General features: G+C 41.4%; 1 protein-coding gene and 1 long non-coding RNA gene across 6 annotated transcripts in view; one reads left to right on the plus strand and one right to left on the minus strand.

Annotated features, from left to right (window-relative positions):
* Positions 1-27,720, plus strand: part of LOC129394502 (Krueppel-like factor 5) — a 73,201-nt gene that overhangs the window by 24,058 nt on the left and 21,423 nt on the right. For 2 of the 5 annotated variants that reach the window (XR_010112636.1, XR_010112635.1), the window contains exons 5-7: positions 4,957-5,059; positions 5,496-5,595; positions 9,315-19,197. Coding sequence is in view for 3 of the 5 variants with exons in the window: in XM_063606058.1 (XP_063462128.1) it covers positions 24,391-25,614 (1,224 nt within the window). In the remaining 2 variants the exon portion in view is untranslated. Of the gene's footprint in view, positions 1-4,956; positions 5,060-5,495; positions 5,596-9,314; positions 19,198-21,443; positions 27,639-27,720 lie in introns of those variants that run through there. The other 3 variants (XM_063606058.1, XM_063606042.1, XM_055102171.2) reach the window with 3 other exon arrangements.
* On the minus strand, positions 9-26,010 carry LOC134730757 (uncharacterized). The gene is made up of 3 exons (XR_010112710.1): positions 25,919-26,010; positions 25,582-25,702; positions 9-2,710 (listed from the first exon to the last, which is right to left on the minus strand). It is a non-coding gene; the product is annotated as an uncharacterized LOC134730757 (long non-coding RNA).

Raw genomic sequence — 27,720 nt, forward strand, 5'->3', positions numbered from 1 at the left:
ATGACAATGAATGGAAAAAGCTGGTCTTGCTACTTTCTCAGTAACAGTGACTAGCAGTGTGTATGAAGAGATCAAAATTCTAAAGGTTCCCACAAATTTCTCAGTTTCCTATTTAGGGCTTTAGGTCTTTGGAGATATCTTCCAGATATGGTATTTGTCTGTTTTCCTTATTCTTCTGTGAACTGGTATAAATGAAGGTGGGTAGGGTGGGGTGAGTGGGGCTTTGAGGCCTTCCATTTCATCTGAGCTCGATGTGCCAGGAGGAGGCCCCTGAGAAGCTCAGGCAGTTCCACATAAGCCAGCTCCCACACAGCTCAGCAGGACTTGACAATGATTGCACTGTGAGGCTTTCATCCTTCTGGGCAATTGGCAAATCCAAAATTTCTAGGTAGAGGGGTTTAGGGTGGCACCCTGGAGAGGAGGAAGGATCAAGGGCATTGTCTTGAAGCGGCTTTGTCTAACAAGCACCAATTTTTTACCTAGCTTGAATGCTTATTTTGACATATCTTGGAGTTAAGTAAATGGGAAATTTTGAGAGGAACCTTAAGGAAACTCCAAGTCACCCCTGGATATTGCCAATAGAACCCAAGTATGGTAAACACTTCAAAGCCTCCATAGTGTTGTATGAAGCATGGAATCCCTCTTCTGAGGGTTTGAATTCACTCACCAGGGAAATGTTTTTCAAAGTATTGTCCTACTGAACCATGCAATCAAGAGTAGTGATGGGGAGGGCTTCTAGTGAAGGAGAGCCTTCATCTGTAATAAGCATCTTGGACAGAACTAATGCACAGTGAAGTCTAAAACCACTGTCCACTGAAAGAACCTCAAGAGCTCTTGTCCTTCTGATGTATGGAATTTCTTAATTTTTTATTCCTTTGTATCTCCCAGTGGTATTTTGGAATATGAATACCTCCACTGGATTACTTTCCCCATTGTGACTAGGAAGTCTGTATCTTTTTGAGCGAATCAAATTATCAAAGGGCATCCCTCAGAATCTTTCATGCTGCATCTAATGAGGAGCTCACTTACATTTATAGCACACAGTATTGACAATCACATTGGGCAAAATGAAAACATGACAATAATATTAATACCACATATTTAAATAATAATCTACAATTCACAGTTACATAAATTAAATTGCATGGTTAAATTCATAGCACATTTATAGTTAAATCATATCTCATCAATTTTTACAATATGCTGTCAGGGTAAGGCCATATTCTTTCTATTTTACAGATGAGGAGCTTGAGACTCAGAGAAGGCAATGACACACCTTAGGTCAGCTGACTAGTGTACACAGAGAAATTGGCTCTCAAGTCAGATCTTCCAACCCTAGTCCACCAATGCTAACTCATGTCATCAGATGACATCCCAAGGGGCTTTCAGGAAGATTCATTGATGTCAAATCACCTGGGTTCTGACATTTGTAGTCCCTTTGGGAAAATTTCCACTTAGATTGCCATGGACATCCTCTTGATGAGTGACAGTTTTCTCCAGGGAAAGATGCTTCTTAGTTGGTCTTGCTCCACCTTTACCTGCCAGCTTTACCCTAGGCCTCACATTCTTGATAAAGAACACATCCTCTCCTACCTTGCTTGCCATTGTATTGCTCATATCAGGGAGGGTGTGACTTTAAAATTTCACAAAAATCCTTTTTCTCATATCTGATTATGCCATGTTTGTAGACACACTGTGGACGTGTTATCATATTTTCTACTTCTTTGTTTTAATCATCTTGATTTAATCCCTGTGAGCTCATATTCCTTCATTAATGTCATCAAATTAAAAGAGGAAAAGGGATTTTGGAGGCTTATGCTGGATTTCCCCAAAGACAGGCACAATAGTGGTCCACTCAGCCTCTGCTGTGCCCTTCCTGTGGCAGGGACACACTATCAGGGAATGCAGCCCGTAATAACTAGACCCCCCTCATTATCACGTAGGTCTTCCTTTTGTTCAGCTGAAAATTTCAGCTTTTACCTTCCACACATTGGTCCTTGTCTTGTCCCTTTTTCATGTGAAAGTTTTTCAAATATATGAGCCAGTCATCAAGTAGCATTAAAGTTATATAACTGGAAGTTGTTACGTTCTGAACCATGTCTCTCCAGATTCATATGTTGAATTCCCAGCCCCCAGTGCCTCAGAATGTGACTGTATTTGGGAACAGGGTCTGCATTAGTTTGTTTTCACACTGCTATAAAGACATACCTGAGGCTGGATAATTTATGAAGAAAAGAGGTTTAATTGATTCACAGTTCTGCAGGCTGTACAGGAAACATGGCTGGGGAGGCTTTAGAAAACTTACAATCATGGTGGAAGGTGAAGAAGCAGACACATCTTCACATGGCTGGCAGGAAAGAGAGAGAGCAAAGGGGGAGGCGCTACACACTTTCTAACAACCAGACCTTGCGAGAACTCTATCAGGAGAACAGCAAGGGGAAAGTCAACCCCCAGGATTCAGTCACCTCCCACCAGGCCCCTCCCCCAACTCTAGGAATTACAGTTAGACATGAGATTTGGGTGGGAACACACAGCCAAACCATTTTATTCTGCCCCAGCCCCTCCCAAATCTCATGTCCTTCTTACATTTCAAAACACAATTATGCCTTCCCAACAGTTCCCCAAAGTCTTAATTCATTCCAGCATTAACTCAAAAGTCCATGTCCAAATTTTCTTCTGAGACAAGGTTAAGTCCCTTCCAAATATGAGCCTGTAAAATCAAAAACAAGTTAGTTACTTCCCAGATACAATGGGGGTTACAGGCATTGGGTAAATGCTCCCATTCCAAAATATAGAGGATACAGGCCCTATGCAAGTCAGAAACCCAGCAAGGCAGTCATTAAGTCTTAAAGCTCCAAAATAATGGAACTTAAAGGTGTTGGTGGATTTACCATTCTGAGTCTGGAGGATGGTGGCCCTCTCCTCAAAGCTCCATTAGGCAATTCCCTAGTGGGAACTTTGTGTGGAGGTTCCAAGACCATATTTCCCCTCCATACTGCACCAGTAGAGGTTCTCCCTGAAGGCTCTGCCCCTACAGCAGTCTTCTGCCTGGACATTCAGGCATTTCCATACATCTTCTGAAATCTAGGTGGAGGCTCCCAAGCCTCAACTCTTGCCCTCTGTGTACCCACAGGCTTAACACTACATGGAAGCCATGAGGCTTGCAACTTTCACCCTCTGGAGCAGCAGCCTAAGACATATCTGGGGCCCTTTGAACCATGGCTAGAGCTGGAGCAGCCAGGATGCAGGGAACCATGTCCTGAGGCTGCGCAGAGTAGCAGGGCCCTGGGCCTGACCCATGAAACCATATAACCCTCCTATGCTTCCAGACCTGTGATGGGAGGGGCGGCTGCAAAGGTCTCGGAAATGCCTCCGAGGCATCTCGGAAATGCCTCGGAGGCATTTCCCCATGGTCTTGGCTATTAGCATGTGGCTCCTCTTTACTTATGCAAATTTCTGCAGCTGGCTTAAATTTCTCCCCAGAAAATGGGTTTTTCTTTTCTACCACATGGCCAGGGTATAAATTTTCCAAACTTTTATGCTCTGCTTCCCTTTTAAATGTAATTTCCAGTATCAGATTATCTCCTTGTGCATGCATATTAGTTTATGCTGTTAGATGCAGCCAGGCCACATCATGAATGCTTTGCTGCTTAGAAATTTCTTTTGCCAGATACCCTAAATAATCTCTTTCAAGTTCAAAGTTCCACAGATCTCTAGCACAGGGCCACAATGCCACTAGTCTCTTTACTAAAGTATAGCAAGAGTGACCTTTACTTCAGTTCCCAGTAAGTCCCTCATCTCCATCTGAGACCAGCTTGGCTATCTCTGTCCATATTACTGTCAGCATTTTTGTCAAAATCATTCAACAAGTCTCTAGGAAGTTCCAAACCTTCCCTCTCTTCCTATCTTCTTCTGAACCCTCCAAACTGCTCCAACCTTTATACATTACTCAGTTCCAAAGCTGCTTCCACATTTTCAGGTTTCATTATAGCAATGCCTCACTATTTGGTACAAATTTTCTGTATTAGTCCCTTCTCACACTGCTATAAAGACATACCTGAGACTGGGTAATTTATGAAGAAAAGATGTTTAATTGACTCACCATTCTGCAGGTTGTAGCAGAAGCAGGGCTGAGGAGGCCTTAGGAAACTTAAAATCATGGCGGAAGGCAAAGGGGAAACAGGTACATATTCTCATGGCCAGCAGAACAGAGCGAGAGCAAAGTGGGAGGTGCTACACACTTTCAAACAACCAGATCTGGTGAGAACTCTATCACAAGAACAGGAAGGTGGAAGTCCGCCCCCCCATGATTCAATCACCTCCTACCAGGCCCCTCATTCAACACTGGGAATTACAATTCAACATGAGATTTGGATGGGGAAACAGAGCCAAACCATATTAGGGTCTTTAAGAGGTAATAAGTTAAAATGGAGTTATTAGGGTGGCCCATAATTCTACAGAACTGATGTCCTTGTAAGAAGGGGAAGAGACACCAGAAGTGCCAGCACAGAGGAAAGGTCCTATGAGGACACAGGCTAAAGACAGCCATCTACCAGCCAGGGAGAGAGGCCCCAGAAGAAACCAAAGCCACAAATACCTTCTCTTGGACTTTCAGCCTCCAAAGCTGTGAGAAAATACATTTCTGTTGTTTAAGCCACCCAAGTCAGTCTGTGGTACTTTGTTATGGCTGCCCTAGCAGATGAATTCAGAAGTCAAATGTATATGGCTTTGAAGCCATAGAGGAAGGTGAGATTATCTGACCAGAGATCCAAGGTGAAAGGGGTGGAGAGCTATGGGGTAAATCACTTTACAGAGTGGGTATAGGAAGAAGAGCCTGTGAAAAACACAGAGAAGAATCAAGATAGAGCAGAGTTAAAGATGACAAGGGAAGACAGAGTTCTTTGCTGCTTTTATTTTGGGTTCACATCTCTTAATTTTGTGTTCACTTTTGTTAAGGTCATCCTCAGCATTTATACTCTCTCTCCTTTTGTGCCCCCATGGACCAAGTTAAGAAGGTGTAGGCTTCAAATCTTAAGATTGGTCACCACAAAATTCAAAAGTAAGTGAAAGTGTTTATATTAGTGTCACTGAATCAAGAGCCAATCTCAAACTTTACTTGGGGAATTTTTCAAAGTGCACATTTATTTGACATACACTGCGAAATTTTATTTTAGTATAGATTTGTGGTGGGATACTACCATATATTTTGAAAACAAACAAACAAGCAAACAAAAAAATGTTCCCCAAACCCACAGAATCCCCAGGTACTTTTGATGTACACACTGATGGAGACAAACTAATCCAGATGAAAAGACAAATGAATTTTTTTCTACATGCCTGGAAATAATGCCAGATGATTATAGATTTCAAACTTCATAGAAAATTGAAATTTCCCCCTTTTGTAGGGGGAATGTTTTGTTAATCTAGCATACACAGCCTATGTTTTCTATTCTTATTACTTTTAATAATAATTTTTTTCTTTTCTTTTTTTTCAGAGACAAGGTCTTTGTCTGTTGCTCAGGATGGAGTGTAGTGGTGCCATAGCACACTGTAATCTTGAATTTCTGGACTACTGGCATACACCACCATGCTTAGGTAATTGTTTCTTATTTTTTGTAGTGACAGGGTCTTACTATGTTGCCCAGGCTGGTCTCAAACTCCTGACCTCAGGTGATCCTCCCACCTTAGCCTCCCAAAATGCTAGGATTATAGGCATGAGCCACCATGCCCAGCCTACTTTTTTTTTTTTTTTTTTTTTTTTTGAGATAGAGTCTTGCTCTGCAGCCCAGGCTGGAGCGCAGTGGCTTCATCTCGGTTTACTGCAGCCTCCTGGGTTCAAGCGATTCTCCTGCCCTCAACCCCCAGTTAACTGGGTCTACAGGCACCTACCACCACACTCAGCTAATTATTGTGGGTGTTTTTTTTGTTTTTTTGTTGTTGTTTGTTTGTTTTTTGTTTTGAGACGGAGTCTTACTCTGTCGCCCAGGCTGGAGTGCAATGGCACAATCTCGGCTCACTGCTACCTCTGTTTCCTGGGCTCAAACAATTCTCCTGCCTCAGCCTCCTGAGTAGCTGGGACCACAGGCACCAGCCACCACATCTGGCTAGCTTTTGTATTTCGAGTAGAGATGGGGTTTCACCATGTTGGCCAGGCTGGTCTCGAACTCCTGACCTTGTAATACGACCGCCTCGGCTTCCCAAAGTGCTGGAATTACTGGCATGAGCCACCGTGCCCGGCCCACCAGCCTACTTTTAATGGTAATTTTGAAAATGACAGTTGACCTGGTAGCCTTTGGGGATGTTTGTGTTCCTCCTCCCAGCAAATCGCCTTCCATGGGCAGCAGGCACTGCTCCTCTCTCATGTGTCAGAAAATCAGTCTGAAACTAGCTATCAAAGCGTACAATAGTCTATCACGTTGACCATCACATTATTTGTTGTGACTTGGGAGAACTCCCCTGTTTTCTCAAATCCCTGTCTGCTAAGAATTAGGAACCATTTCTATATAATAAAAAACTATTGCTCACCAGAAAATATATTCTACTTTCCTGTGGAAGAAAACTTACGACATTGAACTTGATAAAAAGCCATTTTCACAAGCTCAAATAAAACCAGTCTTCTCCATCTCCCCTCCCACCTCTATTGGCTCAAGTATGAGCAACTGAAGGATACCACGCTGCAAAAGAGATGTTGGGCTTTAGGCTGAAGCAAATCTGGGCTAACCAGAGTTAATCAAATTCTTTATAAAAAAAAAATGAATTGTGCCACTCTAACTTAGAAGTTTTGGAGAAACACTAACACATTTTTTTTTTTACTGGTTTCTTGAATTAAAAAAAAAAACAAAAAAAACCTACTGCTCCTTTCCTTTTGGGTAAGTGAGGAGGCAATAGGGTCTTGAGAATCACCAGGACAGCCAGACTCTGTTAGTTTACTTTCATGTGAATACATTAGGTTCTGAGTAGATAGGCAGAGCTACAATACACTATGCCTAAAACATTACAGTGGAAAGGTGTGTGTGTGTTTGTTGGGGGTGGAGGTGCCTGGTCCTGAGATTTATCAAGCCTACCTTATGGGTACTGACTTGACTGGTTCATCTACTTTAGGGACAATGAGAATATACTCCCCTGCCCCAAATTATATTTTATCCAGGTGCCCTGGTGTCTGACATTCCATCTGTAATCTTTCTTTCCTGCTTTTAAAATGAACATTCTCTTGGTTTGTGCAAAACACTAAACTACTTTATGAAGGCAGATACACTAATGTAGGAAACTGCTTTGTTTTCCATTGGTTGAAAAGGACTAGTGGAGCTGTAGGAAGCTTGGAAGTTCATCAGTGGGAATGGAGGGAGGCGGCCAAGAAGGTGAGGGGAAGGGGAAGGGCCACAGACAGATTTTGTCTACTTGGGAATTTTGAATGGGATTGACCCTGTCCACTCAGTAATAGTTAAAAATGAAACAAAACAAAAAACAAGGTTTTTGAGTGTTGTTTGAATCCAAGTGCACTATTTCAGTAGTGGAACTGGGCAAGACTTACAAAGCTGGCGTAGGGAAGGGTGATTAGGATTGCAACCATAAGCATGAGGTGTAAATCATGACATTTATTTGGGCACAGAAACCAGATCATTAATATTTGAGGAGCACCTTTCAAAACTCAAATTTAGAGGGCAGAAAACAGTGTTGGCTTTTTACACTATTTCTCTCTTTTTGAGGTAAGTCAGAGAGTTGAGTTATGAAGCATTAAAAGATCATTTTATTCCCATATTCAATTTTCTTCTTTTCACTTGGAGAAAACCTCTTAGGCTAAAGACCATTGGAAGTGGCCTCCATGTTTAACTCACTGGCCCCTAATTTCTGCTGGACCTTCATTTCAATCGACTGTGTTTCAGGAGGGAAGCAATTCTGGTGACCTCACTGTAGGGAGACAGGAGCCTCTGGCAAGTTACCAAACTGCCAGCCTATTCTACATGAGCAGAGCTCTTTGCTTTGGCAGAGGAAAGCAATGCTGTTGTAGGTCAACAGTCAAATGTGTCCCGGAAGTTGTTAAGTGTGTGGGGCATTCTAGCCACTGCTGCTGGGGGAGAGACCTGGCCATTGCCTGCATCTCACCTTCAGAATATGGCCCTGATTAAGCTCTGCAGGTAGAGTCCTGGTTTCTGAGAAGGGTACAGGGCCTGAGGACATGCTGGTATTTCTTCCTCACACTGCTGCTGAGGACACAGAGAAGGGTATTCTGGCCAAATTAGCCAGTTATTGGTTCCCCAGATAACTTTGGTTTTAGACACCTGACTTGACTCTGAGTGAGTGGGAGGCTGTTTTCTCTGACTGTTTTTGCATCTTGGCTTTCATGTCACTACATGAGCATTCAGCCCACAAATTTCTGTTACCTAATCAGGTGCATCAGTCCATGGTGGAGATGAGAGGGGAGGAACACCCCTCTGACTCAGATTTTGCACAAACAAAATTCAGTCTTGTTAGCAATGGCAGGAAGAGCACCCACAGCTGCTCAGATCAGATCTTTCCCTGACAATCTGCAGGGCAGTGAAAGTGAGTAAGGAGTTTTTATGGCTAGATAAGCAATGCAAGGGCCCCAGTTTGGTTACTAAATAAAATAAAATGTCAATATTTACACATGACCTTCAAGGCTCTTACACTCTTGCTTTCTTAGTATTCAGTACAGACTACATTTTCTTTAGTCCGTTACCAACAGCTTGGAAATTCAGTTAGAGGACATAACCCAAATGTTCTCCAAATGTTGCTTCCAAATGGTCATCTTGAAAAGTGCTGTTTTAAGGCATGCAGTCTTTCTACACTGAGAGAGGGCTGTCGCTCTGCCTACCCAACTGTAGGGGAATTATCCAAAGATTAAAACCACTGATGATAAAGATAGTGCCACACAGCATATTTTAATTTGTTGATAATGAAAGCACAAGAGGCCTTTTTACAGGCTTCTTGAAGCCTTACTATTGTGTGTTGCACATTCAACCCCAGCTTGTGTGCTGACACAAACAAATAAACGTGATCATAACGGTTGAAATGTAGTTAGAAACACAATGGAGAACATCTGTATTGTAAGCAGAAATACATTAGAAATACTGAAGTGTTTTGTAGCTGTGAAAATGAAGGAATAAAAAAATAACCCACAGTACCTGGATTAAGCAGTTATAAATAACGCATAAAGCAAAAATCTCATTACCCCCTGTGTAAACTCCCCCAAATGAAATACATTTTATGAATGTAGTAACACTGTAATAACCAAAGCATTTGTTTTTCCCCACAAATTTTCCATTTCGTAACTGTGAGATTGTTTGGATTTACAGGTTCGGGCCACAACATCCGTGACTTTACCGGTTTTGGTCTCTTCCTTGTAACCTTCGGCTCCAGGATGCTGCGCAGTTCCTCTCTGCACTATCTATCAGAATGTTGCTCTGCGTGCTTGAAAGTTTCGCCAAACAGAAGTACACAAGAACAAACAGAGGTGAAACACAAATCCCCTCAGCCCTGGAGGAAAAGGCCTTGAAGCTCTTCCAGTGCAGAGGCCACGCAGAGGACATGCTCCTACCTGTGCACATCAGCCACGCCTGGGGCGCCTCCTGGAGTCCAGACTGCTGGCGATGGAATCCATCATGTTGCTGATGTCACTGTAAGTCGCAGCCTGCAGGCTGAGCTATGGGGCAGTTTGAGGGGCCAGAAGTTTTCTCCTGGATGTCATCTTCAGCATACCCAGGAACCAGAGAAAATGTAATTCTTCCCATGCCCATCTCACTCCTGCAGACTGGGGTCCCTCTTCAGTTTCTTTTTTTTTTTTTTTTTAATCATAAGCACGTAGACTCTGGGACATCATGGAACCCAGAAGCATGCTGAAAGGTGAAGCACAAGTCTAAAGTCTTGTTAGTTATGAAATCCAGCTCTCCTGGATTAGGCAAGGGGAAAACCACATATTTAAGATATACTAGGGCAAGAAGTAAAGCGGAGAGAGCTGACTCAATGAAATTTTGTGTATAATAGGAGCCATCCTATGTCTAATTGTCTCCTGTCTCAGAGACCTCATGATTATTTCTGAGCTTTAACCAATGAATTAATGTAGGTTCTATCTGGCTCTTCTAACATCTTTGGAATGGTTCCTCAGTGAAGCACAGCTATCCATAGAGATAACAACCTGAATCCAAGCCCAGTGCCCAATCAGGTGCTACTCTTACTTGCATGACTTGGTTCTATTCTTGCCCAGTCCCACTGGGATAACAGCGGTAGCTAAGCAGCTAAGCAGAGTGACCTCATTAGATTATCTTCTAGCATAAAATCACATGTTAACTCATTTTTGGACTCATAGTCAGAAACTTGTAATTTTTCTTCATTTTGCTATGCAGCTATTGCACAGTGGGGGAAATATGACTGGATAATGAGTCAAAAAGACTTGCTCTTACATTCCATCTTCCCCTTCATTGCCTGGGTGTCTTTGGACCAGTCAATCTTTGAGCCTCAGTTATCTAGAAAATGGGGACACTACTACTTTATATTTTTTCTTTTAGTGGGACCTAGATAAGGTAATGTTAATAAAGGGGCTTTATTTATATATTGAATGGCATGATGTTACGATTACTAAAAGGAAATAGCTATTCTACTTACATTACAATGTGGTTTGAGAATCAAATTCAATGAAATATGTGAAGAGGACTTTGAAAATTAGAAAGAGCTGAGCAATGCAAAATACATCACTGCACTTGAATGTAATGGCTGGTGTCATGTCAGCTGGATTAACTGTGGTCACCAGTTCTCATATACCCATTTGCTAGAGTAGCTCAGTCCTCTGGACTATGAAAGAGGGCACAGAAGCTATAGACACGAGATCTGGTACTATCTTTACCACTACATTTTTATTGTGAGCACCTCAATCATTTTGAGATATTTGTCTCATTTCTTTTACTTTGAATATGCAAAAACAACAGTCACCTCCTAACATGGCTGTTGGGAAAACATAACTGAAATGGATTCAGAAAATAGCCTTTAAGGACAAAGTTATGTGAAGGACATAAATTGTGCATGAACTCCTTCAGTAATGAATAGGCACATCTCCACATACCCCAGGATCTTAAGCTGATAATGTAACAAGAACCTATTGAATCAGGACAAGGTGATGGTTCTGCTCCTGTGGCAATCTAGGTCTCAGAATCTGGTATGCAGGCAGGGTGTAAAGAGCAGATTGCATTTTCAAGAGAAAGGTTAAGCTTGAATGTTTTGGACAGGAGGTGATTAGATGCATTTTTTAAAAGTCCTTGAATTTACCTGATGATTTTTATGTCCTTGTGATGGTTGTAGCCCATTCCAGGATACGAATAAATTTAGCAACACAAAGAAGTTCATTTAAAAATCTTTCCCTCAGATGCTCCACTTCCTCTTCCTTCTAGCTTTCTCTTCTTCACTAATTTGCAACCCGCGAGGCTGCCCTTTTGATCACTGGCAGTTTAAGAATAGTGATAAGTGGCTTTTGAAAATGTTTTAAAACTTTTATAGGAGAGTGGTGGAAAGATGGAGGTTTCTAGAAAACGCTTAATAGAAGAGACCCATTTTATTTATTTATTTTTGGTTTTAAAGCATTATTTTATTTTGAATGAATTTTAGACTTTAAGAAATTGCAAAAACACTAGAAAGTGTTCCTTTAATCCCTTACCCTGCTTCCACTTATGTTGAATCTCTCTCATCATTTTAATTATCAAGAATAGGAAATTGACATCGGTACAATATTATTAACTAAGCTACAGACTTCATCTGATCTTTACCAGTTTTCCTGCAAATATCATTTTTCTCCCATCCAAGTACTAACAGGCCTAACCCTGCTTAGCTTCTAAGATCAGACAAGATTGGGTGTGTTCAGGGTGGTATGGCCATAGACCCAAATATCATTTTTCTGCCTCAGGAGCCTATCCGGGACCCCGCATTGTATTGAGTTGTATTTCTCCCTAGTTGACTCCAATCTGTGACAGTTCCCTAGTCTTTCCTTATCCTTCATAACTTTGGCACTCTTTGAAGGATACTGATTGTTACCAGTGGAAGGTATCTGAGTTACTGGTGGCAAATCCATACAGGTCTGTAGCAACCTCAGTTCTTGCCCCCTCAGAAGAAAGAATTTGACTGAGGGGCATAAGGCAGAAAAAGAGATCAAGGCAACTTTCAGAGTAGGAGTGGAAGTTTATTTAAAAAGGCTTTAGAACAGGAAAGAAAGGAAATTATGCTTGGAAGAGACCCAAGTGGGCATGTGAAGGTCAAGAGTAGTGTTTAACCTTGATCCTAAGACTTTATAGGCTGGCCTCTTTCCCATGATTCTTCCCTTAAAGTAGGCTGCCCTCATGCACAGAGCCCTCCTTACCCTTGGGAGATGAGCATGTGCACTGTGTTTAGGAAGCTGTATGCATGCCCATTAGAGGCTTTCTTCCCTTTTCTCATGGCGTGCCCTTGGAAGGTCATACCCTGCCATTTTATCTCCTAATGCGCATGTCTAGGAAGTTGTGTTTCCCTGGCACCTATACTCAGTTCACTCTTTAGTGCAACAGGTGTGGACCATCAGGAAAAGGCCTCTCCCTGGTGCTGGCTGCCAATTTATCACTTTTAGAGAGGCAATGTGATAACTGCCAAACTATCACCTGACATTTTTAGTGGGTGGGGGAAAAGCCCACTCCTGCCCTGCTTATGCCTGTCTACCTATAAATACACTGATTAGTAATTTGGTAGAATGTCCTTCACTTTAGGTTTGTCTAATGTTTTGTCATGATTAGAGTGAAGTCATGCCATTTTGGCAAGAATACCGCAGAAATGATACTGTATCCCTTTTCAGCACATCATGCCAAGGGATTCATGATGCTGATATATGCCTTATTAATGGTGTTATTTATTTTGAGCACTCCATTAGGTTAGTGTCTGCTGTTTTCTCCATTATGAAACCACCTTTGCAAAAACTATAACAGTGAGAAAATTATGACAGTGAAAGGGATCTGATCTAACCGACCCCCATCTTGCTTTTAACCTCCAAAATGCCTTACTCATTTCTGGGCTTACGCCAAGTTAACTTTGGGAGAAATTTAGTTTATAGTTTAAAAGATTGTATCTGTTCCTCAAAACTAAACCACCTTTGTGTAAAGCTGATGAAAGACCACCAGGTTAGGAGGATGAGAGGAACCTGAATTCTGTTAACATGTAGATATAAATAATTACCAACCATTATTCCAGAGGTCACAAGATTTGCAACTTCCCAGTTGTTCCTGCAGATAACATGACTGTTGCAGAACCTAAGATTGGCTTTTTGAGATGCCTTTTCAGATTTTTGCGTTTCTGAAAATGGATGGCTCCACCCAGACCCACAAACTGGTCCTGCAGCTCCACCCAGAAGTGGACTTAGCAGCTCATGAAGACCATTTTCCACACCCCTATGATTGCACCCCCAATCAATCAGCAGTACCCATTCCCTAGCCACCCCCCTCTCCTAAACTATCTTTAAAAAACCATAGTCTCCAAATTTTCAGGGCGGTTGATTTGCATAATAATAAAACTCTAGTCTCCTGTTTAGCCAGTTCTATATGTGTAAAACTTTCTCTATTGCAATTGCCCTGTCTTGATAAATTGGCTCTCTCTGGGGAGCAGGCAGGAAGAACCCATTGGGTGGTTACAACTATACAGTTATTGTATTTCTCTTTGTAGCTGATAAGTGTTTTGAGGTAGATACTTTGAGTTTATTCAAATCCTGTTTATTGTTCTTGATTTTTTTTTTCCATAAAGGATCAGATACCTGTGTGTTTTCTTATATCTGATTTCTTACACAAGGAATCACATAACTCAAAATCACATCTTTTGGGTTTGGGTTTTGTTGTTGTTTTTCCCTTACTTAATATGTCATGGAAAGCACCCCATATCCACTCTGGAGACTTTCCTCACTGTTTTATACGTTTGTATAGTACTCCATGTTATTGTTCCAGCTTATTCAAGCACTCTTCTGTGTATGGGCATTTAAGTTGTTTCCAGTGTTTTGCAATTATAAATGATAATTGCAAGTTTATTCATATACATTTTTGTATTGTCAGAGATACATACCCTAGAAGTGGGATTGCTAGGTGAAAAGGGAAATGTATGTGCACTTTGGTTAGATATTGCCTAATATCCCTCCAAAAGTGTTGTACCAATTTGCATTTCTAACAGGGAAAGTGCCCATTTCCCCATAGCTTCACCAACAAGCCTTATCAACAGAATGTATTTTCATATTTGTTTTATTTTTGCCAATTCAATAAATGAGAAGGGGATTTCCTTAATTATCAGTGAGTTTAAGCATTTTCTGCATGTTTAAAAGCCATTTTGAAACTTTTCCTTTTTTTTTCAAATGAATTATTTGTTTATGCCTTTTCCTCATTTTCATCTCAGGATTTTGTCCTTCAATTTTTAAGGTTTTTTAATGTATAAGGAATATTAGCCCTTTTTCTCTAGTGTATGTTACAAATATTTTCTCTCAATATGTTAGTTGTTCTTTGATTTTGTTTATGGTGGTTTTCATCACACAAAAAAATGCAGTCAAATTTATTAATCTTTTAAAAAATTGCCCCTGGATTTTAAATCATAGTTAGAAAGGCTTTTCCTTACCAAGGCTAAATAATAATGTAGCCATTTATTTTCTATGCTATGTGGTTTTAGTTTTTATATTTACATCACTAATCCACTTGGAGTTTATACTGCTATATGGTATGTTTTACCCTAGTGATTTGAGATGCCACTTTCATCATATACTAAATTTCCATATGTATTTTGGTCTAATTCTGGACTATTCTCTTCCACTGGCTTCTTTATTTCTCTGTGCTCCAGTACCACTCTGTTTTAATTTTCCAGGCTTTATCAAATGTTTTAATTTCTGGTAAGCCTAATCACTACAGCTTTTCTTTTTCAGTGTTTTTCTACCTCATTCCTACCCATCTTTTTTTTTATATGAACTTTAGTATCAAAATCTCTAACTCCAGAAAATAGCCTGTTCATATTTTGATGGAATTGTATTACATTTATAAATTAACTTAGGGGGAAGTGGTATTTTCATAAAGCTATAATTCTATCCAAGAACCTGGGAATGTCTTTCCTTTTATTCAAGTTTTTATTACTGTCTGTTAGGAGTGTTTTGACATTTTCCATGCATAGGTTTTCATACCTCATTAAATTTATTCATAAATACTTATATTTATTCATAAATACATATATTTTGATGCTATTTAAATGGTGTTTTCTCTACCATTATGTCCCCTGTTTGTTTATATGAAGGCTATTGATTTTTATGTTAATTTTATATCCATCTTCTTCAGTAAATTATTTTATTGTTTGAGTTAGTTTTATTATTGATTCTCTGAGATTTTCCACATATATTATTATATCATCTGCAAATATAGTTTTACCACTCATTTAGTCACTCTTATGCCTTTCACTGATTTCTCTTATCTAATTGCACTGGCTAATATCTCTAACAGCAGCAGAGATAATAGATATTTATGTCTTGCTTCTGATGTTAGTAGAAACATCCCTAATGCTTTTCCATTAAATAAGATAATGACTTTAGGACTATGAACCCCCAAAATTTGTGACAAGTCTCAGTTAATTTAGAAAGTTTATTTTGCCAAGATTGAGGATGTGCACCTGTGACACAGCCTCAGGAAGTCCTGATGACATGTACACGAGGTGGTTGGGGCACAGCTTGGTTTTCTACATTTTAGGGAGACATGTGACATCAATCAATCAATATATGTAAGAAGTACATTGGTTCTGTCCAGTGAAGGGATGGCCTGCCCCTCCACACCTGTGGGTGTTTCTCATCAGGTAGGATGAGAGACTGAGAAGAGAAAGAGACACAGAGACAAAGAATAGAGAAAGAAAAGTGGGCCTAGGGGACTGGCGCTCAGCTTACGGAGGCACTCAGCTTACAGTTTACGGAGGACCGGCAAGCACTGGTCTCTGAGTTCCCTCAGTATTTATTGATCATTATCTCTACCATCTCGGAGAGGAGGATGTGGCAGGACAATAGGGCAATAGTGGGGAGAGGGTCAGCCCAGGGACAGCAGGAGACAGATGCCTTCCTCTTATCTCAACTGCAAAGAGGCCTTCCTCTTTCACTAATCCTCCTCAGCACAGACCCTTTACGGGTGTCGGGCTGGGGGACGGTCAGGTCTTTCCCTTCCCAGGTCTTTCCCTTCCCATGAGGCCATATCTCAGGCTATCACATGGGGAGAAACCTTGGACAATACCTGGCTTTCCTAGGCAGAGGTCCCTGCAGCCTTCTGCAGTGTATTGTGTCCCTGGGTACTTGAGATTAGAGAATAGTGATGACTTTTAACAAGCATACTGCCTTCAACACTTTTTTAACAAAGCACATCCTGCATAGCCCTAAATCCATTAAACCTTGAGTCAACACAGCACATGTCTCTGCGAGCACAGGGTTGGGGCCAGGGTTACAGATTAACAGCATCTCAAGGCAGAAGAATTTTTCTTAGTACAGAACAAAATGGAGTCTCTTATGTCTACTTCTTTCTACATAGACACAGTAACAATCTGATCTCTCTTTCTTTTCCCCACACAGTGTTCATTGTAGGCCTGAGAGAGAGAGAGAGAGAGAGAGAGAGAAAAGGATAATTAAAGACAGTCTCATGAGATCTGCTGGAGGTTCAGGGAGGTCCCAGACCACCCTGGGCTTTCCCTGTAGGCCAATCCTTCATGTTCCAGTTATTGAATGCCCATTCTACTGTAGGAACAGATCATAGTTATTAGAGTTCAGAAAATAAATTTTCCCTGTTATTTATTCTGGAATTTGTCTTATCCTTTTAATATTCTACAAGTCTCCCACCAGTCTACTAAAGAATGTCGCTTCCCTAAGGAACAGAATGGTCTGCTTCTGATACTAAAAGTAAGATGTTTGTTTTTGAAGCAACATAAATTCAAATAGGGATAACAACTCTTTCTTTGTGGAAAATCAAAGCATCTTTATATTTACTTGAGTAAACAGAAAAAATATCTCAATTGAAATGATTTCCCACCTGCCAAACAAAACAGTTTTCTTTTGTACGTCCTATTCCATATATGCAGGTGGTCAAAGCACAAGGCTACACAAAGGGAATAGTAATGAATTCAGCTAGTGCAAGCCACTGTGCCCGCCGACAGCTCACTCGCTCCATCCTGCAACCTGGACTGACAGGCTCAGCTGCTTACTAAGTGTCAGTTCTCTTCTCAAAGAGCCATGTTTTTCCTGGGAGTTAATTTGTGGGTGTTTCATGTTGGTTGAATTGGGCCTAAAGTCAAAGCAAAACTTTGGAGAAGCTGTGATGCATCCCAGGTTAAACCAGAACTATTTATTGCAGCTTCCCTTTTTGGCCACGTAGTTCTTGTCCTACAGAGTGGCAGGGATTTTCCACTTCAAGTGTCTGCTTGTATCTTGGGAGGTGGGTCATGAGGACCTCTAGCCTTCTTTTTTTCCTGTGGCTCTCTTTGGAGGTCTGGCCAAACTGACCCACCAATGCTCCTCAGGACCAGCCACAGGCAGAACACTGCAGGACATGAAGTTTGCCTTTTACAGCCCCATACCTGTACTATTTTCACCTTTCCCAATTCCTAGGACTTCCCAGACCTACCCAGGGGCTTCTGGCTATGGTGCCTGGCTCCTTCGCTATGACACTAAACCTAGGCCTGCCTTGATTTTAAAAAATATAGCAACATTCACCACCACAATTACCATTTATTGGCCCTTCATTATGTGCCTAACATTATGTTGCACATTGTATTCATATTTTTCTCCGTGACTGTGTGAGCTCAACAGCTATAAGAAGTGGCTATACATGCAGTGAATACCTTTGGTGCCCTCTCTGTCTCCTTGCCTACTCCAGGAGGTCTCATGCAGGCCAGATGGCATGACAGCTGTGTCCCTTTGCCTGAGAGGGTGCCCTCGCCTCCTGAGAAGATGGTAAATTGAGGGCTAAGCTAGAGGTGCTCAGTCCAGGAGTGATCCTCAACCTTTGAGGGGTAGGAATTTCTGGGAAAATTTCTTGACTTCCTATTCCCCATGGTGGGACAATTCTGGGGTAGGTTCCCAGGTCTCCCAGAGGGTCTTCAAAAAGATTGACAGCAGTGGCCTCATGGTAACCTCATGGCAGCCACTTTATTGGTTTGTCTCCTGTCCCTTCTGTCTCACTTACCATTCCCTCTCATTGCTCTCTGGGATTTCTGCCCAAGCGTGTTCTCAATCCTTGTGTCATGATTTGTCCTTGAAGGAATCTCCACCAACATACTGCACAATTGTCCTCCCAGAACAGGAGAGAAAGAGAGCTTTGGGAGGCTGACGTGCATGAGGACGTGTAGCTGGTGAGTGGCCAGCAGGACTTGAATCAGCACCATCACTTATGTTTCCATCAGAATCAGTCTGGGCGTATTTTTCTAGTTAGTTAATCAAATTAATTAGTGTGTAGCTTTTTTGAAAATGATTTAAGCCTTTAGAACATATCCTAATACTTCCTTCTTCTATCAAATCTATTTGTCCTGTGTCACATTCCATTGAGACTCAGGATTTAACCAGCAATATAACTAGATACAAAATATAACAAATTAATCAATATTGCAATGCTATAGCTGAAAGTGATGAAAGGTAGTATGCCTCTAGCGCTATTCATACTTTACACTAGACTTTTCCAATTGCAGTGCCTTAATTTAAAGGAAGAACTCTGTTAGTAGAATTTCAGGCATCTAAGTAGTCAAGGAAACCCCCTCTCCATGCTGTTCAATGGACTTTTCCTGAGCCCCTTACACATCTTTCCATTTGCTAACTCTACCTGCTGATACTGATGCTTTATCTAATCATCAATGGGATTCCTCTTGAAATGGAAGGCAAAGTTCAACCCTCAATGTGTGCTGGCCTGGCTCCTTCGCAGTGACAAAAACATGCAACTGTCTCTTCTTTACCTCTCTGGCTCATCAGGGAACATGGAGGAACTGTTTACGTGCCTTTGTTTCCCAGCCTGTGAAAGGAAGATAACACTTGCTCCAACATGCTTTTCAGCGGGTGATGTGAAGATAAATGTGATAACGTCTACAAAGTCCTCCAAATTCTCGGGATGAAATGTGCTATGTAAATGGAACACAGCCCCGTTATGATTGAAGTTTAATGCAGCAGCTCTCAGGCCTATACAGGGAATGCAGTCTGGCTGGAAGGTAGGATTGCTGAGTTGTCCCCTCTAATCATTGTCCCCGTGGATTCACCATCCAGCAGCCTCATCTTAGAAATGCCCATCCTTTCCATTCATTCAATTTGGTTTTTATTTTCAAGAGACCAGTTACACAGTTACGTTTTTCCTTTATATTCTTCAGCTATGGGAGTCAGGTTTTAGAAAACACGTATGTACAAATTTACATTGCCACCTAATTGATGACCTAACTCCTGGAGGGCCTAAGGACTAGATCAGCAACTAGACATTTAGATATAAATTCTGTGCTGAAAACAATATTCTTGATCCTCTGCATGTTTGTGTGTGGCCTGACACAATCATGCATTGGCCGTTTTCTTTTCTTTCTTTTTTCTTTTTTTTTTTGAGACAGAGTCTCTCACTATTGCCTGGGTTGGAGTGCAATGTCACAATCTTGGCTCACTGCAACCTCTGCCTCCCAGGTTCAGGCGATTCTCCTGCCTCAGCCTCCCGAGTAGCTGGGATTACGGGCACCCGCCACCACGCCTGGCTAATTTATTGTATTTTTAGTGGAGACGGGGTTTCACTATGTTGGCCAGGCTGGTCTCGAGCTCCTGACCTCGTGATCTGCCTGCCTTGGCCTCCCAAAGTGCTGGGATTACAGGCGTGAGCCACCGCATCTGGCCCAAGCATCACCCATTTTCTTTTCTTTTCTTTTTTTTTTTTTGAGACAGAGTCTCGCTCTGTCGCCCAGGCTGGAGTGCAGTGGCACAATCTCGGCCCACTGCAAGCTCCACCTCCCGGGTTCACGCCATTCTCCTGCCTCAGCCTCCTGAGTAGCTGGGACTACGGGCGCCCGCCACCACGCCCGGCTAATTTTTTGTATTTTTAGTGGAGACGGGGTTTCACCATGTTAGCCAGGATGGTCTCCATCTCCTGACCTCGTGATCTGCCCGCCTCAGCCTCCCAAAGTGCTGGGATTACAAGGCGTGAGCCACTGCACCCGGCCGCATCACCCATTTTCAAAACAACAAGCTATACAATTTTCCTTTTTGTGACAGAATTGGAACTACTGGATTTCTCAGTAAAAGCAAAACAAAACAACCATAGAAAAATACCACCGTCTCCTTCTCAAATTAATTATTTCAGTTTGTGCTCCTAACTCCATAAAAATGTGGTTTAGCTTTTGAGGTTTTTATTAATATTTATAATGCCCTTTTGGTGCCCTTGAATCACACAGAAATAGAGCCCTGGTATAAATACCTATCTTCTAGGTGGATTGTGGTATATCTAAACTCAGCCATAAATTTTGAAGTTTTTATGTATATGTATATTTGACTTTGCTTTGTTTCTCTTATTTCTTGATATAAAAGTTTATATTTTAAATACTTTTTAAAATGCAAATTTTAATAGCTTATATTTTATTTTCAAAAGTAATGCATGCTTATAAAAATATACTGATATGGATATAGAAACAAAGAGGAGAAAAAACCTCTTCTTCCAGACACATTTCTAAAAACCTGTTGCCAAGAAGTAAATCATGCACTTTAAGTCCTTTTAAATTAATGCCTTGTTAGTTTGAGGGATCGAAAGTGTCTTAAGAAGCTACTAGCTCATCATATTTCTTTATTTCTAAATATCAAAGTAACAAAAACTGTGAAAGATTTCAAAAATACAGAAAACTATACAAAATTATAATCACCCATAAGTCTACTGCCAAAAGGTAATCAAGTTTTAACATTTTAGTGTACTTCTTTCAAAATTTTTCTCTGCCAATATGGTAGAGATGGTACAATAGTCCCTTCAATTGCTCCATATTATATTGTAACAATTGTCTAATGTTAAGAGACATTTTTCATTGGACGCAATGGTTCATGCCTGTAATCCCAGCACTTTGGGAGGCCAAGGCAGGAGGATCACTTGAGGTGAGGTGTTTGAGACCAACCTGGCAAACATGGAGAAACTTCGTATCTATTAAAAATGCAAAAATTAGTTGTGAATGGTGGCACGCACCTGTAATCCCAGCTTCTTGGGAGCCTGAGGCAAAAAAATAAACATTCTTTCAAAAAAACATAATTTTGAATGGCTGTAAAATATTCCTTTATAAATGCTTCATATTAAACTTTTTCCAGATAATGAGAGGGAATATTCAGCCCTCTCACCTCATGTTTTCCTTGTGAGGGAGGGGCTCTTCTTCAATGACCAAGAAGGAGACATGTAAATGGAACCCTCGTTTGTCACCTCTCTCAATCCCCTCCTTCCTTCTTTCCAAAGGCAGAGTGACTCCTCTGGCTGCTGAGATGGAAGAGGTGTCAGTTCAGTCACTCTCCACAGCAATTCTGCGACGCCCTGAGGCTTTGTGTTTCATCTCCTTGGAATGGCTGGTTGGGCCCCACTATGTGGTCAGCTTCTCTGTCTGACAAGACTCACTTATTCTGGCATGTTCTTGCTCCTGCAGAGGGCAGACATGCAGTTGGGGATGGAAGTGTTTAATTCTGAAGGAAAAGTGGTAGGCTTGTAGCCACAGGTTGAGCTGCTTCTCTAATGCAGTTTAGTCAACCTTTAGGATTTCTTTTTTTTCTTTCTTTTTTCTTTTTTTTTTGGAGACGGAGTCTTACTCTTGTTGCCCAGGGTGGAGTGCAATGGCGCGATCTCGGCTCACCGCAACCTCTAACTCGCAGGCTCAAGCCATTCTCCTGCCTCAGCCTCCGGAGCAGCTGGGATTACAGGCATGCACCACCACGCCCAGCTAATTTTGTATTTTTAGTAGAGGCGGGGTTTCTCCATGTTGGTCAGGCTGGTCTCGAACTCTGGACCTCAGGTGATCCACCCGCCTCGGCCTCCCAAAGTGCTAGGATCACAGGCGTGAGCCACCACGCCCGGCCAACCTTTAGGATTATAGATAGATGTTCATCAGCTGGATTCCTGCATTTGTTTCTCAACTTGCTCCTAATTTAGATGAGGGGAGATAGTGAGTCAAGAGAAAAAAAAAGTAACGATTAATAGTTATAGCCCTATACCTCAACTAATGTTACTATTGCTAACATTTATTTAGTATTTATTCTGGGTCAAGCTGCATTTTCTCATATAATTCCCCCAATAACCCTGTGAGGTCATAGTATTATTGTTATCATTTTACAGATGATGGAACTGAGGCATGATGAAAGCCCCTCGCAAGTAAGGGAGCTGGGATTTGCTCCCATGCTCCTAGCCACTTCAGTCTATCGCCCTTCATCTATTCTACATCATAAATAACACACGAACTTTTTTGCACATCAATTGTAGCTTGACTTGTAAACTCTACCTGATGTTGTTTTCTATAGTTGAATATGTCTGTTATTTTTTAAATAATATTTTATTGTAGTTATTGAATATCATTATAATGACTTTTGGGATATACAGATTTTTATTTTTATGCAGTTAAATCTATTCTTATTTTCCTTCGTGACTTATTCTATCTTGATTTTGTGTTTAGGAAGTCTTTCCAACCCAATAAATAGATTTTCACCTATATTTTCCTTTAGATTCTATGGTTTTATTTTAAAAGTATAACTTTTGACATCCAGAAATTATTTGATATAAGAGAACCGTTCTAAGTTTTTTGTTTTGTTTTGAAGAAAAAACAAACAGTTGACTCAACACCATCCTTTCTCCACTGGTTTCCAAACCTGTTTCTGGTTTCTGTTTTTCTCCATTGCACTACCTACTAATTTTTCTGTAATTTCACTCTGTTTTTATTTGTTTGTTGAAGTTTTTACTGTAGCTTTATGGAATATTTTAATATTTAGAAGGATGAGTCCCACCTTAGTACTCTTTATTTTTAGAAACTTGTTATCATCATGTGATATTCTTCCACATACATTTAAAAATTATTTTATCAAATCTCTGTCCTAAAATCTTAGTGGGAATGTAGTTAGAATCTAGTTTCATCCGCAACTCAGTTTGGAAGTATTTAATATCTTTACAGAATTCCTTTTTTCCATCTAGGAACCTGTAATTTATTTCTTCTTAAATATTTTCTCTTGCATGTCTCAGGTACTGAATTTGTCCTCATGAATGTGGCATTCTTTCTTGTTCAGGTTATTTCTATTATTTTATATGTTTGGAGGCTATTGGGAATAGATTCTTATATAAATAGTTATGATTTCACATTGTTTAAAACAACTGGTTATTGTTGGCATATGGACAATGTGGACAATTTTTAAAAAGTATTTTTAGTTTGTAGTTTCTTTATTGACCTCATTAATTTTAAAGTTTTTCCTTTAATCCTCCTGAGTTGTCTGTGCATAAATATATCATTTAGAATAATGGCTTTCATTGCTTACAATTTTTACATATGTTTCTTTTTTATTTTATTGACTGGAACTCCCAGAAGAGTGTTAAATAACAATTATAATGGACATCCTTATTTTGTTTAAATTTTAATGGAAATGTCTACAGGGTTTCACTGTAAAACATGACAGTTCTTGTTGCTTTAGAATAGATATTTAAGTAAAGAATATGTCTATTTGTAAAAAATGTTTTCTCTTTAACAACCAGCACTAGATGTTGAATTTTATTATATTATTTTTCTTTGTCTTATTATATTTTCAAACATTAAACCATCCTTGCATTTTAAGAATAATATTTAATGATGTGTCGGGAGACAATTCTCCATGGGTCTCTCACATTTCTGTACTCCTTGTGAGCACAGGCACTGACTGCTCTTTGGGAGTATGTTTTCAAGGATAGAGGCTTTTCCTCCATAATGAAGGGTAGGTTTGCTTACAGACTTAAAAATATAGTGTCTCTCCCTGGTGCAACAAACATTCTTACTGATCCAGTGTCATAAAGTCTCCCTCTGGAGCAATGGGCAGCGGGCACATGTTTATTGCCCATTTTAAAAGATCTGAGTTTCGAGTCGCGGGGCAGGTACGTGCGCTCGCAGTTCTCTCGCGGAGGTCGGCGGTGGCGGGAGCGGGCTCCGGAAAGCCTGAGAGCACGGTGGGGCGGGGCGGGAGAAAGTGGCCGCCCTGAGGACGTTGGCGTTTACGTGTGGAAGAGCGGAAGAGTTTTGCTTTTCGTGCGCGCCTTGGAAAACTGCCTGCCGCTGTCTGAGGAGTCCACCCGAAACCTCCCCTCCTCCGCCGGCAGCCCCGCGCTGAGCTCGCCGGCCCAAGCCAGCGTGGGCGAGGTGGGAAGTGCGCCCGACCCGCGCCTGGAGCTGTGCCCCCGAGTGCCCATGGCTACGAGGGTGCTGAGCATGAGCGCCCGCCTGGGACCCGTGCCCCAGCCGCCGGCACCGCAGGACGAGCCGGTGTTCGCGCAGCTCAAGCTGGTGCTGGGCGCCGCGAATCCGGCCCGCGACGCGGCGCTCTCCCCTGGCGAGGAGCTGAAGCACGCGCACCACCGCCCGCAGGCGCAGCCCGCGCCCGCGCCCGCGCCCGCGCAGGCCCCGCAGCCGGCCCAGCCGCCCGCCACCGGCCCGCGGCTGCCTCCAGAGGAGCTGGTCCAGACAAGATGTGAAATGGAGAAGTATCTGACACCTCAGCTTCCTCCAGTTCCTATAATTCCAGAGCATAAAAAGTATAGACGAGACAGCGCCTCAGTCGTAGACCAGTTCTTCACTGACACTGAAGGGTTACCTTACAGTATCAACATGAACGTCTTCCTCCCTGACATCACTCACCTGAGAACTGGCCTCTACAAATCCCAGAGACCGTGCGTAACACACATCAAGACAGAACCTGTTGCCATTTTCAGCCACCAGAGTGAAACGACTGCCCCTCCTCCGGCCCCGACCCAGGCCCTCCCTGAGTTCACCAGTATATTCAGCTCACACCAGACCGCAGCTCCAGAGGTGAACAATATTTTCATCAAACAAGAACTTCCTACACCAGATCTTCATCTTTCTGTCCCTACCCAGCAGGGCCACCTGTACCAGCTACTGAATACACCGGATCTAGATATGCCCAGTTCTACAAATCAGACAGCAGCAATGGACACTCTTAATGTTTCTATGTCAGCTGCCATGGCAGGCCTTAACACACACACCTCTGCTGTTCCGCAGACTGCAGTGAAACAATTCCAGGGCATGCCCCCTTGCACATACACAATGCCAAGTCAGTTTCTTCCACCACAGGCCACTTACTTTCCCCCGTCACCACCAAGCTCAGAGCCTGGAAGTCCAGATAGACAAGCAGAGATGCTCCAGAATTTAACCCCACCTCCATCCTATGCTGCTACAATTGCTTCTAAACTGGCAATTCACAATCCAAATTTACCCACCACCCTGCCAGTTAACTCACAAAACATGCAACCTGTCAGATACAATAGAAGGAGTAACCCCGATTTGGAGAAACGACGCATCCACTACTGCGATTACCCTGGTTGCACAAAAGTTTATACCAAGTCTTCTCATTTAAAAGCTCACCTGAGGGCCGGGCGCGGTGGCTCACGCCTGTAATCCCAGCACTTTGGGAGGCCGAGGCGGGCGGATCACGAGGTCAGGAGATCGAGACCATCCTGGCTAACACGGTGAAACCCCGTCTCTACTAAAAATACAAAAAAAAAAAAAAATTAGCCGGGCGTGGTAGCGGGCGCCTGTAGTCCCAGCTACTCGGGAGGCTGAGGCAGGAGAATGGCGTGAACCCGGGAGGCGGAGCTTGCAGTGAGCCGAGATCGCGCCACTGCACTCCAGCCTGGGCGACAGAGCGAGACTCCGTCTCAAAAAAATAAAAAATAAAAAATAAAAAAAAATAAAAGCTCACCTGAGGACTCACACTGGTGAAAAGCCATACAAGTGTACCTGGGAAGGCTGCGACTGGAGGTTCGCGTGATCGGATGAGCTGACCCGCCACTACCGGAAGCACACAGGCGCCAAGCCCTTCCAGTGCGGGGTGTGCAACCGCAGCTTCTCGCGCTCTGACCACCTGGCCCTGCATATGAAGAGGCACCAGAACTGAGCACTGCCCGTGTGACCCGTTCCAGGTCCCCTGGGCTCCCTCAAATGACAGACCTAACTATTCCTGTGTAAAAACAAAACAAAACAAACAAACAAACAAAAAAAACAAGAAAACCACAACTAAAACTGGAAATGTATATTTTGTATATTTGAGAAAACAGGGAATACATTGTATTAATACCAAAGTGTTTGGTCATTTTAAGAATCTGGAATGCTTGCTGTAATGTATATGGCTTTACTCAAGCAGATCTCATCTCATGACAGGCAGCCACATCTCAACATGGGTAAGGGGTGGGGGTGGAGGGGAGTGTGTGCAGCGTTTTTACCTAGGCACCATCATTTAATGTGACAGTGTTCAGTAAACAAATCAGTTGGCAGGCACCAGAAGAAGAATGGATTGTATGTCAAGATTTTACTTGGCATTGAGTAGTTTTTTTCAATAGTAGGTAATTCCTTAGAGATACAGTGTACCTGGCAATTCACAAATGGCCATTAAACAAATGTGTGGGTTTTTAAAAATTATATACATATATGAGTTGCCTATATTTGCTATTCAAAATTTTGTAAATATGCAAATCAGCTTTATAGGTTTATTACAAGTTTTTTAGGATTCTTTTGGGGAAGAGTCATAATTCTTTTGAAAATAACCATGAATACACTTACAGTTAGGATTTGTGGTAAGGTACCTCTCAACATTACCAAAATCATTTCTTTAGAGGGAAGGAATAATCGTTCAAATGAACTTTAAAAAAGCAAATTTCATGCACTGAATAAAATAGGATTATTTTAAATACAAAAGGCATTTTATATGAATTATAAACTGAAGAGCTTAAAGATAGTTACAAAATACAAAAGTTCAACCTCTTACAATAAGCTAAACGCAATGTCATTTTTAAAAAGAAGGACTTAGGATGTCGTTTTCACATATGACAATGTTGCATTTATGATGCAGTTTCAAGTACCGAAACGTTGAATTGATGATGCAGTTTTCATATATCGAGATGTTCGCTCGTGCAGTACTGTTGGTTAAATGACAATTTATGTGGATTTTGCATGTAATACACAGTGAGGCACAGTAATTTTATCTCAATTACAGTGCAGTTTAGTTAATCTATTAATACTGACTCTGTCTGCCTTTAAATATAAATGATATGTTGAAAACTTAAGGAAGCAAGTGCTACATATATGCAATATAAAATAGTAATGTGATGCTGATGCTGTTAACCAAAGGGCAGAATAAATAAGCAAAATGCCAAAAGGGGTCTTAATTGAAATGAAAATTTAATTTTGTTTTTAAAATATTATCTTTATTTATCTTGTGGTAATATAGTAAGTTTTTTTAGAAGACAATTTTCATAACTTGATAAATTATAGTTTTGTTTGTTAGAAAAGTTGCTCTTAAAAGATGTAAATAGATGACAAACGATGTAAATAATTTTGTAAGAGGCTTCAAAATGTTTATACGTGGAAACACACCTACATGAAAAGCATAAATCGGTTGCTGTTTTGCTTCTTTTTCCCTCTTATTTTTGTATTGTGGTCATTTCCTATGCAAATAATGGAGCAAACAGCTGTATAGTTGTAGAATTTTTTGAGAGAATGAGATGT

The sequence above is a fragment of the Pan paniscus genome, chromosome 1 (assembly GCF_029289425.2).
Source record: "Pan paniscus chromosome 1, NHGRI_mPanPan1-v2.0_pri, whole genome shotgun sequence".
Lineage (NCBI taxonomy): Eukaryota > Metazoa > Chordata > Mammalia > Primates > Hominidae > Pan > Pan paniscus.